At 40.7% G+C, this 13,047-nt stretch overlaps 1 protein-coding gene across 5 annotated transcripts in view; it reads right to left on the bottom strand.

Annotated features, from left to right (window-relative positions):
• Positions 1-13,047, bottom strand: part of PPP4R1 (protein phosphatase 4 regulatory subunit 1) — a 63,461-nt gene that overhangs the window by 11,744 nt on the left and 38,670 nt on the right. For all 5 annotated transcript variants that reach the window (XM_047090332.1, XM_047090334.1, XM_047090337.1 and 2 more), the window contains 3 exons: positions 9,897-10,420; positions 3,171-3,343; positions 1,752-1,847 (listed from right to left, as the gene is read on the bottom strand). In XM_047090332.1, the coding sequence (XP_046946288.1) occupies positions 1,752-1,847; positions 3,171-3,343; positions 9,897-10,420 (793 nt within the window). The remainder of the gene's footprint in view (positions 1-1,751; positions 1,848-3,170; positions 3,344-9,896; positions 10,421-13,047) is intronic.

The raw sequence follows: 13,047 nt of genomic DNA, 5'->3' as shown, positions 1-13,047 counted from the left end.
TGATCACTAAATTTAAAAGAAACATTAAAAGACCAGCACATCCCAAAGATTGTAATGTTTGCAAAGACTGTAAAGTTTGATGTAACCTAGTACATGTGAGAAAACAGGCATTCATGTGCACTATTACCAACATGTATTTTTATAAAAACACCACCAAAATTTCCAATTTTAGATGGGAATTGAGCAACTATCTATAAATATTTATTTTAAATTTTTTTAATGTTTATTTTTGAGAGAGAGACAGAGAGAGAGTGCAAGCAAGGGAGGGACAGACAGAGAGGGAGACACAGAATCTAAAGCAAGCTCCAGGCTCTCAGCTATTAGCACAGAGCCTGACACGGGGCTCGAACCCACAAACAGTGAGATCATGACCAGAGCCGAAGTGGGCTTAACTGACTGAGCCACCCAAGCACCCCATCTATAAAAATTTAAAGTGTATAAACATCTAACCATCTGTATAAATGTGAGGAAAAGAAGCACGTATACACAATCTTGCTCACGTATATGTAATGCAGCTCTGGAAGAATATACAAAAGAAATGCAAAACTGGTTGCTTTGGGGGCAGCCAAATGGATAGAAGAGAAAAGCTGAGAAGGAACTATCACTGACTGCCTTTGTACCTTTTGAATTTTGAACTATGTAAACTTATATATCTTTTAAAAGTAAAATGGGGTGTCTGGGTGGCTCAGTCGGTTAAGCGTGTGGTCTCGCAGTTTGTTGGTTCCAGCCCTGCATGGGGCTCTGTGCTGAAAGCTCGGAGCCTGGAACCTGCTTTGGATTCTGTGTCTCCCTCTCTCTGCCCCTCCCAAGCTCACACACTGTACTGTCTCTGTCTCTCTCTCTCAAAATTAAATAAACATAAAAAAAAAAAATTTAAGTAAATTAAAACTGAAATAAATTCATTAAAAGAATGAGACAGTCTGTTTTAACTTGAAAATATCTCTACAGGAGTGGTTAAAAGATTGTTTCACAACACCGTGAACACCAATTTTATTTTCAGTAAACAGAAAAAGAACGTACACCATCTGACCTAGGAAATCTACAGTCCCAGAAGCAAATGCCACACATAATCACAACGAGTGCGGCACTGCTTGTAAAATCACAGGACTAAACCCGGAGGCGAGTAAGGAACCACAAAAGGCGTAAAGTCTTTGCAAGACAGAGGCCACGCTGCATGGACACTGCGCTCCCGTGGCGGGTGGAGGTGGGGGTGATGGCAAGCATATGGAAAGATCAACGCACGCACGCACCAAGGTACAAACTACCATATTCCAAATATTCCATCAACACATTTTCCCACGTTTAAAATTTCTGAAACTGGAGTGTAACTTGTCACTGATGGCACTTCATGTGGCTTTGGGACATTTTTTCATTACTGTCATCCCTGAAATCGAGCTGTATCTTGTAATTCTTGGCAAATTAGGCATCATGACATACCTAGGTACAACGGCATGATTCTGTCTCTGACAGACAAAAAGGGGTGTGCATGCATGTTTCTGTGCCCATGAAACGTTTATGAAGAAATATATGAGGAGCTGTGATCCGTGGTTACTCCAAAGGATGTTATCACAGATATGAGAAGAGGAAGATTTCTGCTTGTGTTTTACTCTATTTGAATTTTCTTATCGAAAGTATGATATACTAGGTCTTATTTTTAAAAAACTTACCGTTAAGAAGGACCAAATTCAGTGGGAAATGGGTTTAGAACAGGAATGGACAAGACCCACACCACATAAAGGCTTGTCACTCACCTGTACTTTAGATCTCCTCTCCTCATCAGGGCTAAAACTGCTGTTGGTGCTCAAGTCCGAGTCATTATGAATATAGCGAAGGGCAGAGTCCATATTCTGTTAGGAAAAAACATTTACGTAAACAACCGTCCCTTCTTAAACCTTCACTTCACTTAAACCATCTTACTAAGTTACTTACCTTTTAAGACTGGCAGATGATATACATACATAAATTCTTCATGCTTTTAAAAGCTTGTAAACATACCTAAGACCTCTTAAGAACTTCCCCTAAGTCAAACTCGAATAGGTTGCTAAATGTATGAAAATGAATTCCAGAATAAGCTCATTAAAATGTAAATTTAGAAATAGTTTTGAAATGGTTCAAGTATCTAAAATGAGCTTATTCATTAGATAGTATTTAAAGGGGGCTTTCAGTCAACGTTTTAAAGGCCATGGGAGGTCATACGTAGCTTTTCTTCTACTGTTTCTATTCCTGGCTATCTCTTATTTCACAAATACACTTTTTTAACAGCGCCAATAAAACCTCCAAAACACACAAAACACCTTCTAAAATGCAGAGGTATCACAGTATTCAAATCTCCAATGCTGACAGGTGGCCAGGGTTTCATTCTGAAGCACTGGTATTATAAAAGATTTCTAACTCTACCAGATGTCACCTAACAAAAAACAAAACAGAAATCCACTGACACTCCAAGAACCCTCTCCATCCCCGGTGTGTATGTAGGCACTCTTTTCCTGAGCTTATCACTCAAGCTGCTCTGATCCGTGACCGTTGGAGTCTGGCAACCAGTGGTGTATTGCTTATCCTTTATTTATATAAACAAGGGATAAGAAATACTGATACCAAATGATGCTGGCTGGGGGGGGGGGGGAATGCAGGAGGAGATCAGGGAAGGATCACACAGAACAGCTCCAAGTACACAGCGAAGATGATGCTAGTAACAGTACCCACCCTCACACTCCAGAGTCCAGATAATGCCACTGGCCCCTCCGCAACATGGCCTCAAGTCCCGATCTTCCGCTCAGAATACTGTGTTGCTTGCTGCAGTGAAATGGTCCGAGCAGAAACAAAGCACCTCTCCAAAAAGAAAAGGGAAGAGTTAATTATTCTTGATAAAGGGCTTTGTTTCCAGTAAGACTATTTCACTGCAGTGAGCTACGTTAACACATTGAGGCTACTCAAATGGTCGTGTAGACAGGATCGGGATTTACGTCTCCAAGCACTGAACATGACACTAACGTCACAAAGACAGGATGCGCTGATGACTACTTTTACTTTACGCCAGAGGGAGAGCTGAGGCAATCAGCCACAAACGGAACGTACTGACGCGAAAGTGACCGGCTACAACTATTCCCCAACAGAAGACTTTTCGGACTGGAACTATTCTCACTGGATAAACGCTGGACTGAGTGCGTTACCTCAACGGCATCGCTGATTAAAGGCACGGAGGCGTCGTGAGTTGTTTTACAGTTTGGCAGCTCATTCGCACCCAGCGCGTCCTGCCCGTCACTCCTCTTCTCGGCGTCGCTGGCCTCCTCACGGGCGTCCAGGCTGGAAGCGCGCAGCGCGGCGGACAGCACGTCCACTTGCGCTGTGGGCGGAACAGGGAGAGGGCGTGTGAGCGGCAGAGCCGACAGTACGCTTGCCAGTTTTTTCTCCGTTTGCATTACAGGTTATCAATGAAATGCACACTTTTGTGACACTGCCATCAGAAAGCTGAAAAAAAACTACTGTGGTAAATCATTAGTCCTTCAGGAGAAAAAGGAGAAAACTAATATGCTTTCATGAGATTAAAAATGTTTATCCACTACTGTACATTATTCTGCGTTAGTATGAAAGAGAGAAGCTATCTAGTTTTGGAGGTACCTCCAGTTTATTAAAAGGAGTCAATTTCAATGTAAGTTAACTATGTTTTGGTAGTGCAGGAATCGAACTGACAAGGCTTACTTACTAAGCTAGTTTAGCAGAAGAGCAGTCACACAAGCCCTGCCAACATAAAACAACGGTAATTACAAAGATTTTTGTTGCAATTACATTTCAACATCTCATATCTTATCCCAGTTTATTTTATTTTCCCCTAATTCCTGTTGACCATGCAATTAGTGACTTAGACATCCCAAATTGAGCGCTGTCTTGCTTGCAGCAAACCAAAATGACAAATTATAGCACTGTCTACATTTCGAGTTACATTTTCTTTTATAAAAGTGATTCAAAACTGAAATAAGGCATTCTTCCTTCCCCGAAAACAAATGAGACACTTAGCAAAAAAAACAAAAAAAACCCCAAAAAAACAGAAAAACAAAAAAACAAAAACACTGCTTAGAGTTCACTTTAAGTAACAATCCACCTGGAAGCTCAAAATATAGTAATTCATCAATTTTAACTTTGAAGTTAATTAGTACGAAGGTCAGAAAGTATGTCCCCTCTCTACTTAAAGATTATAAAAAAGCAATCAGAGCTCTCTCACTAAGACAATCCGTTACTGTGCTACAGCCATCTCTGACATTCTCAAGCCCAAGCACATTGGGAACCCGGAAACGGAGATACAAGAGACATACAGGATGAAGTTCTAGTCTATTAGGTCATTAGTTGCTAAATTAAGTAAGTAAACTGAAGGTGTTTAATCATAAAAAGTCACTCATGAAAAGTATGCTCATTCTTGTGAGAATTCCAGCTGTAATCTTTACTAATCCTTATCATTGGTTTAGGTCCCCCTTCTGGAATCTACTAAGTTTCCAAAACAAAATCACAACAGTACTAAAAGAGACCTAAAACACCTAAAATTAAACACCTAAAAATTAAACCTAAAATTTAAACCTAAAAATTAAAATGTTTTGTCCCACATAAAATGCATGCGGTGTGTGTGAGAGCCCTAATTTTAATTTTAATTCTGCTTCCCTGGAAGTAACTGATTAATGAAAGCCTTTCAAGGAAAATGCCTTACATGAGTCATTTATCTCTACATGGACCACATACTTCTCTTTCTCTATTTGCTAAAGACAGAGAGTGTGAACGGAGGAGGGACAGAGAGAGAGAGAGAGAGAGAGAGAGAGAGAGAGAGAGAGAGAGACAGAATCTGAAGCAGGCTCCAGGCTCTGAGCCATCAGCACAGAGCCTGACGAGGGGCTCGAACTCAGGAACTGCAAGATCATGACCTGAGCTGAGGTCGGACGTTTAACCGACTGAGCCACCCAGGCGCCCCTCTCTTTGTCTATTTTGATGTTTGTGCGTTCATAAAAGTTTAAATGAGTTACACTGTGACATTACCTTCCTCAAAAAATTGATACATAAAGATCAGAAAGACAGAGCCTAGTGCTGATTCCTGAGGAACCCTGATCTGCTTCAATTCTCCAGCCAGAGAATGAGGCAGATTTTAATGCCTGGCTAATGCTGACCTTTTAGAAGGATCCACCACCATGACAAATTTAAGAAAACGGAACACACACGTCCTTCATCAAGATCTGCATTTTACTTATAATACAGATGGAAACCCCAGGAACCGGGGCTGGTTTCATCGTGGACTGGTGAAAGAAACACAGACCCTAGTGACTCATGCTCAGAAACAGGGACAACCTAGAAACTTCGAATTTTACTCCCTGAAGAAGCTGGTAGAGTTAGGCCAAACCTTTATAATCTCTAACTCTTCCACATATTATACTGGTGGGTAGTCACAAATTCCTAACCATTCACTGATTTCAATCAAGAAACATTATTCTGACCACAGCTACCAAAATGGCTCAATTCTCCCACTGGGCCTCAATTGGGTAGAAATCTGTATTTTGTGAGCCTAGGCATTTTTTCCTTTTGTAGTCCATGAATCTAGCTAGAGTAAACCAAGCTGGCATCAATAAGGCTACTCAGTCAGAGTTCAATCCTGAATCAGCTCAGCAACAGAGATTTTGTAGCTGCCCTAAACAAAGACAGAAAAACCTCTAATTCCCTTGGTAAGTATTTTAGAAAAGGGGATCTCTTACACCTTCTTCGCATTTGACTATTTCCCTCTTTGGTCTTCCATGTAGGCTACGTTTGTGTTCTAGAACACACAAAGCATTCTTTTTCTGACTAGAAGATCTCATTCTAATCCCTGGAAACACTTGAATTTTTTGACCAAAAAACCCACAAAGAAAAAAAAAAATCCCTGCTTTGAAGAAGGTTAAGAGTCAAAGTAGCAAGACTGTTAAGCAAAGGTTGCCTTAAAAAAAGAAACCCTAGCCTTGTTACTGCTTCCCATGACACTGCCCGCTGGACAGCTAGCAACACAAGAAAGGAACGACTGACACAGAGGCTTGGGAACTTGGAAACCCGACTTTTGAGCATATGCCCTAAAACACTGTCTCTGGGCAGTGTGCTTCCTTACCATTTTATAGCCCAGCTGACAAAAATCTACACATGCAAAAATTACACATGAACTACTCATGTAGTAGTTCCGTAGCTGGGCAGCAGTTAGTGTCCCAATTTTGGACTAAAGTTCTCTGCCTTTCAAAAACGTGGACATTTTCTGATAGTTTTGAAGGAAATGGCTACCCCAATGGCAGAATCAGAAACGAGAAAGCATCCAAAATTAAGGTATATCCCTTCAAAACACCCTCTGGCTATGGAAAACTAAGGCATGGTTACTGAAATTAACAGAAGTTAAACATGTCCTCAGATTTCAATAAAACTACAAATTCAAGCATTCTGTAGCCTAAGCAGAAAATGCCCAACACGGCCCACTGATACTTTACTGTAGAACATCTGACACAGGCAGTTTGTGCATCAAGTGTCTCATCCTTCTGCGCTCTCTGAGGCTGGGATTTCTGTCCGGTTTGCGGCTGCTACATATTTAGTGCTTAGGAAAGTATCTGGCACAATAGTAGTTGCTCAGTAAGTAATGTTGAGGGAACGAGTCCATGCACAGGTTATGCAAGTGTCATTATTACAGGCAGAAAGGATACCATAACAAATTTAAATTGCAGCAGGCTTAAGAGATAATTTAGAAAGAAAACTGACTAAATCACAATATAGTATTTGTGCTGAAATCTCTCAACTGCAGCCTGTAAATTTATGTATTTTTTTTTTTTATATTTTTATTTTTTATTTTTGGGACAGAGAGAGACAGAGCATGAACGGGGGAGGGGCAGGGAGAGAGGGAGACACAGAATCGGAAACAGGCTCCAGGCTCCGAGCCATCCACCCAGAGCCTGACGCGGGGCTCGAACTCACGGAGCACGAGATCGTGACCTGGCTGAAGTCGGACGCCTAACCGACTGCGCCACCCAGGCGCCCCTTATGGTACTATTTTAAGTCAAACAGTATTAGCCATCTTTGGAAACACAAGGTCATATCCTAAAACTCGCATGTACATGTAGGTCTTTTTAAAAAGCACGCTATGCATAGCACTTTTAGCTATTTATTAAAACATTTTAATGTTTCAGTTGACATTTGTTAGTGCTACGATGGCAGAGAACTAGCAGGTACTATAATGCAGTGAGAGCCCCCAGAACAGGCCAAAAAAGCTGGGCTAGCAATCTTTTTTTCATAAAAATGGAGCATAAGATTCATTCAAAATAGCAGTTACTAAAGCCTGATCAACTGAATAAATGAATAGTAAAATATGTAAAGCTAAGAGCTATAAATGTTTACCAAAAATTGAGTACCCTCAGCTATGAACATCCTTAGTTTGAGGTGTAATTCTCTGTGTCTCACTGCTCCTCATCTGGGGTGGGCAAGTGTGGAAGGGGTGGAGACAAACTACTAAGGGAAGATTCTGACGAAGCTTCTGACAAAACAAAAGCCTCAGTAGTTGCTACATCACCAAGCTGTCATATACTGTGGAATCCTGGGTCATGGGTAAAGATCAGTGACAGAAGCCACACTGAGAAATGAGCAAAGAAAGTGGTAAGATTATTTTTCATAAAAAATAATCTACCATGAGATAAAAAATAGGATATTCTATTAGAAATATTCCATCCTCTGTTCTTGCCCTTGTTTCATTATATAGTAAAAAGGAATGATCAAAATAAATAAAAAGGAATGAACTAGTGATACATGGAATAACCAGGATAAATCTCAAAAACATGATGCTAAGCGACAGAAGTCAGACTCAAAAAAGGCTTATATTACTTGATTACATTTATGTGGCATTCCGCAAGAGGGAAAATGACAGGAACAGAAAACAGGTCAGTGGTTGCTAGTGGCTGGGCAGGAAAGGACTGGCTACAGGTGCACAAAGGAATGTTCTAGGGTGATGGTAACAGTTCTGCATCTTGACAGTGGTGAGGGTCACACACAACTTTATGTGTGTCTACTCTTACACAAATGTCCCTTCAGAAGGCTGGATTCTACAGATCTGAATTATTTTCCAATAAACCTAACACAAAAGGTTAAAAATGAAACTGACCATCTGCCAATTAAATTAAAATAACTTTCAGGGGCACCTGGGTGGTTCAGTCGGTTAAGCATCAGACTTTGGCTTAGGTCATGATCTCACAGGCCAGGGTTCAAGCCCCACGTCTGGCTCTGTGCTGACGGCTCAGAGCCTGGAGCCTGCTTCAGATTCTGTGTCTCCCTCTCTCTCTGCCCCTCTCCTGCTCTCTCTCTCAAAAATTAACAAACACTTGGGGAGCCAGGGTGGCTCAGTCGGTTGACTGACCAATTTCAGCTCAGGTCATGATCTCACGGTTTGTGAGTTCGAGCCTCGCGTTGGGCTCTGTGCTGACAGCTCAGAGCCTGGAACCTGCTTCGGATTCTATGTCTCCCTCTCTCTCTGCCCTTCCCCCACTTGTGCTCTGTCTGTGTCTCAGAAATAAATAAACATAAAAAAAAAATAAACATTCAAAAAAATTTAAAAAAATAACTTTCAAATGTCAAGGATATGAATTTGTCTTTAGTCAAATCATTTTTCTCCAAGGGTAAAATTATAGAAAATCTCTGAAAATGATAAATTAAAGCCAAATGAAGATAACTATGATTTTAACCACCACTGGTATAATGTTCAAAGTTTAAAGAAGCAGGTTTTGTATGTTTTAGAAGAATACTAAAGGTATCCCTTTATCTGCTTTAAAAATGGGTATTTCCTGGGGTGCCTGGGTGGCTCAGTTCAGCATCCGAATTTGGCTCAGGTCATGATCTCACGGTTCTCGTGAGTTCAAGCCTTGCATCAGGCTCTCTGCTGTCAGCACAGAGACCGTTTGGATCCTCTGTCCCGCTCTCTCTCTGCCCCTCCCCTGCTCACATGAGCTCTCTATCAAAAATAAAAATAAACGGTAAAAGAAAATGGTATTTCCCAACACTGAGCAAACTGACAGCTTAGAAATTTTAGCTTCTGAAACTAACAAGAAAAAGGAAGAAAAGAAAACCCACAAAGTGATAGATCTGAAGATGAGTAGTTACAGGACTTTTCCAAAATTGTTTTTTGTTTGGAATACTATTTCACTGAGTGGTTACAGAAAGTCATGAGGAGGGCTTTAGTCTTCAAAGGGAAAGACAACACTTGCATCGGGTCCCAGCCCCAGTGGGCAGAACAATGGGGACTGTTCCAGCGTGCCTCATCTCCCACACACTGCCTTAGAACATACTGCCCCTTAGAAAGAGGCCCCTCTTTATTCTAACATCAAACAACCTTTAGGGCTATTGTTCACAATGAAAGAATCTGGGTGATACACATATAACCCAATGGAAAAAAAGTCAAAACTGAGAAAAAGAAATCCAGTTGACTCTTATACATGTTTACGGCTCTTAAAACACCACGTTCCACAGGAAACATATCTCTGTCTGTTACTAGACCACAGTCCCTTCTGAAAAAGGAACACTGCATCTGCTGCTATTGTATAAAAAAGTTAATGAAACCCAGAGCAAAATAGTTAAGGCAGGGCTCCAGATTTGAAATGGTACATGTAAAGCACGGTTTGAATGACTGTGAAAATTTCAGGGCGAGTGATTTGTAAATCAACAAATCTGTATATGTATGCTACCATCAGAAACACAGGGATGAGCTTGTCTAAATGAAATTTACAAAATAATCAGATTAAGCGTATTTACCAAGACAAGAACACATGACGATGGTGAAAACAAATTTTTAAAAGGCAATTTTTCTAGGAAAAAGGGTCACCAAATGATAGTTTATATCAGCTTTAGGGTAAAGAACTTGATGGACTCTTCCATACCTTTAACGTCTGGATCATCAATATGCGGCTCTAGATTTTCTATCATTTCTTCAAGTTCCTTTCTGGTGGCCATAGTGATATTTGAAGAACCTGGTATGGTGACTTCAGGTGTTTCTTCTGGTCTCTCTGGGCTGAGTATATTCCCAGAGCCCTGCTCAAGCTCTATATCTAGATCTATTTCAGGAAGAGGAGTCCTCCAGAAATGGAAGGAGTTGTACAATTCCTGATCTAAGAGAGCTGAATCTGGTGAGCTGGTGCCACCCTCTGGCCGTAATGTAGATTTGTAGTTAGCGGGCTTTTTATCATTCTCATTACTAGCTGCTTCCTGATGAGATTCTGAGGACAAAGTACAAAGTAAAGAGCTGTCCATTGGAACACTTATTTCACCTGGAGATTTCCTAGATGTTTCAGCATGTTCTTCCACCATGTTTTCCAGTTTGACACTGGAATTACTAATACTGGGATCTGAAGAAACATCCTCTGGCCTGATTTGTACATCCTCTGGGACTTCTTGATCTCTGATCCTTTTATTGTTTCAGTTGGGGAAAAAAGAAATGAAAGTATAAAAATAATTACTGGAAAAAACTCAATGAAAGATACTACATAAAGTATTTAAACAAGTTAAATATTAAAAATTAAAAAGATTATCCACACAAACTGTATAGTTTATGTACTGGTAATGCTTCTTTTTCCATCAGTTGTTCTGTGTTCAGAGATGTAAATATCTGTTAAGCATAAGTCTAGATATTAAAGTATTACAAGAGTTGGAAAAGATAACACTGTAGAATCCCAGGATTCTTAAATGCCATGCTAATTTCAATAATAAACTAAAGAAAAACTGTAGGAAGATAAATTCCTACAATGCATTTAAAAAATGATCTGATTCTGAGGATTATGGTATTGCCACTGCTCCAATGACATTGAAAAGCTGAGAAATAAAACTTACTTGTTTACATAAAAAAGGAAAAAAACCTCTATAATAGTGTTAGAAAAGATCCTTACTATCTGACAAAATGTTAAAATTCACTTAAGTGTAAATAAAGGTTTTTAAATTTCTTCCACTCTTTCCAGCTCTACTTCCAAAGATTTTTTTTCAAAATAGAGTCACGACTTAATTGATAAGGACAGATGGTACAAGCTCCTAAATTCGAGTCCACTGATTATTACCATCCATTGTCTAAACTAAAGCGCTATAGTAAGTTTGAATGTTTATCCCTTATATTTTATCTGATTCAATTAAATTTAACAAACACATATTGAGCACCTACTAGGAGCCAGGAAATGAAGCCAGTGCTGAGGATCCACATGGGAATGAGATGCAGGCCTTGTCAGGGTGATTACAATTGGAGGCAGACAGGAGAAACAAACATGCAAGCCAAGTACCTGCCACACAGAGTGGTGAGCACTGTGAATGGAGCTGAAATTCAAAGGCTTAGAGGAAATGACAGGAGTGGTGTTTGGAAGAACCAGTAAATGTTTACGAGGCTAAGGGGAAGAAAACGCACTCAAGGAAGAAAAAGCATATGCAAAAGCAGGAGTGACAGAGTAAGTATTATATACTCAGAAAGCCACCAGGAGTTTCTTACAGCTAAGAGAAGGGAATGACGGGTGACCAGGGTGAAAAACTTCACCAGCACCACCATGTGCCCTGCCAAACACCTATGGAATGGATCCTATGGGCTACAGGGAATAATGTAGGAATTAGGAAAACTGCATTTTACATGCGTTATTTTTGAGAGAACATTCTGGAAGTGGTGTAGGAAATGGGGTGGAGGTGAGACAGAAGGCAGGGACAATGGGAAGGGCGGTGAGAGGCAATGATGACTTTGTGAATGAAGGTAAGGCTGGGGCTAGAGAAGAATTAAACACATTCAAATGATGACAAGACCAATAGGGTATATTTACTTGTTCCATACTGGGGACAGAAAACAAAAGGGAGGAATCTGGAAACTGCCAAATTTCCGGCTAGGTGTGACAGAACAGATCCTGGTAGCACCAAATGAAAGTGGAAAATGCCAAAACAGTTTAATGAGAAAGCTAATGGGGTTCTGGTTTGGACACGCTATGTGAGCTATCTAGGGTGCATTCCAGGTGGGGATGCCCACGGGAAACTGGTCAGACACCGGGGACAGATCTGGAGGTCACCAACTCAGAAGGATGTGTGCGGGGCTTTGATGCGTGCAAGGCGAGAAAGATCAATGAAAACACGATGGGCACAGAGTTAACAGAGTGGGGGCATTTTTCTCGTGATGCCTGAGAGAGGTGAGCAGAGATGTAGCAAGTGCAGACATGGGAGACTGGCAAAACCGATGAGAAAGCATCATCTTTGGAGAAGAAAGAACATGCACTCAAGAACACAGGTGCACAAATTAAATGGGGAAAGAGCCACCTCTTTCTAAGGAATATGAAAGGGAAGTAAGGATGAGTGGTGCAGGTCAATTTGAAGGTGAATGTGAGGAAAAAAAATTAAAGGTGCTCCCTTGAAACAGCATGTGCCTTTAAACAGACACAGTAAAACATACTAAACGGGGGCTCACCAGGACCGAGCAAACCGAAGGGGACGTTAACAGCTGTGTAATATCCCAGGTAAGTAGCCACCGAGAAATGATCAACTCCCCCCAGTTGGGCTTTATCTCATAGTAATGTTCACATTGTTTTCCAAAATATGTATTTTTAAAAACACGTGATTATTGTAAAGAAACTTCAAAAACATAGAAAAAAATATGTAAGAAGTCATCTGAAAACATACCACACAACGACAGCATTTAAATGCTGGTGTTTCCCTTCTATTCTTAGGACTACAGTCAGTCAGGGTACACAGGGTTACAGTCAGGGTACATAGGAGAGTTGTTACGCCTGTGGGAGCGCTGGGCCCCGAGATCTTGGCCCTTGTCCCCAGTGCCTGCACTGCACCCCCATAAACCTGGGTTCGGATTCCAGTTACTCCTTATTCATGCAGAAGGGATTGGCTTAGACAACCTGTAAGATTCCTTCCCTCTCCGAAACTGTTCCTGAAGCTAGTGCTGCCATACCAAATAAATTTCTCCTACATGAGTATTTTCCAATCATGTGCTCCTTATTGGAAGACATCGTTTTACTTTTGTTTAAAGAATTTTAATGGGATAATTGGTGAAATTTGAATGAAGTCTCT

This window comes from Lynx rufus, unplaced genomic scaffold (assembly GCF_022079265.1).
Source record: "Lynx rufus isolate CCGP_SWC_20201006 ecotype Redwood Valley unplaced genomic scaffold, mLynRuf1.p SCAF_29, whole genome shotgun sequence".
Classification (NCBI taxonomy): domain Eukaryota; kingdom Metazoa; phylum Chordata; class Mammalia; order Carnivora; family Felidae; genus Lynx; species Lynx rufus.
The sequence above is the reverse complement of the archived record's forward strand: the minus strand, read 5'-3'. Positions and strand labels throughout refer to the sequence as shown.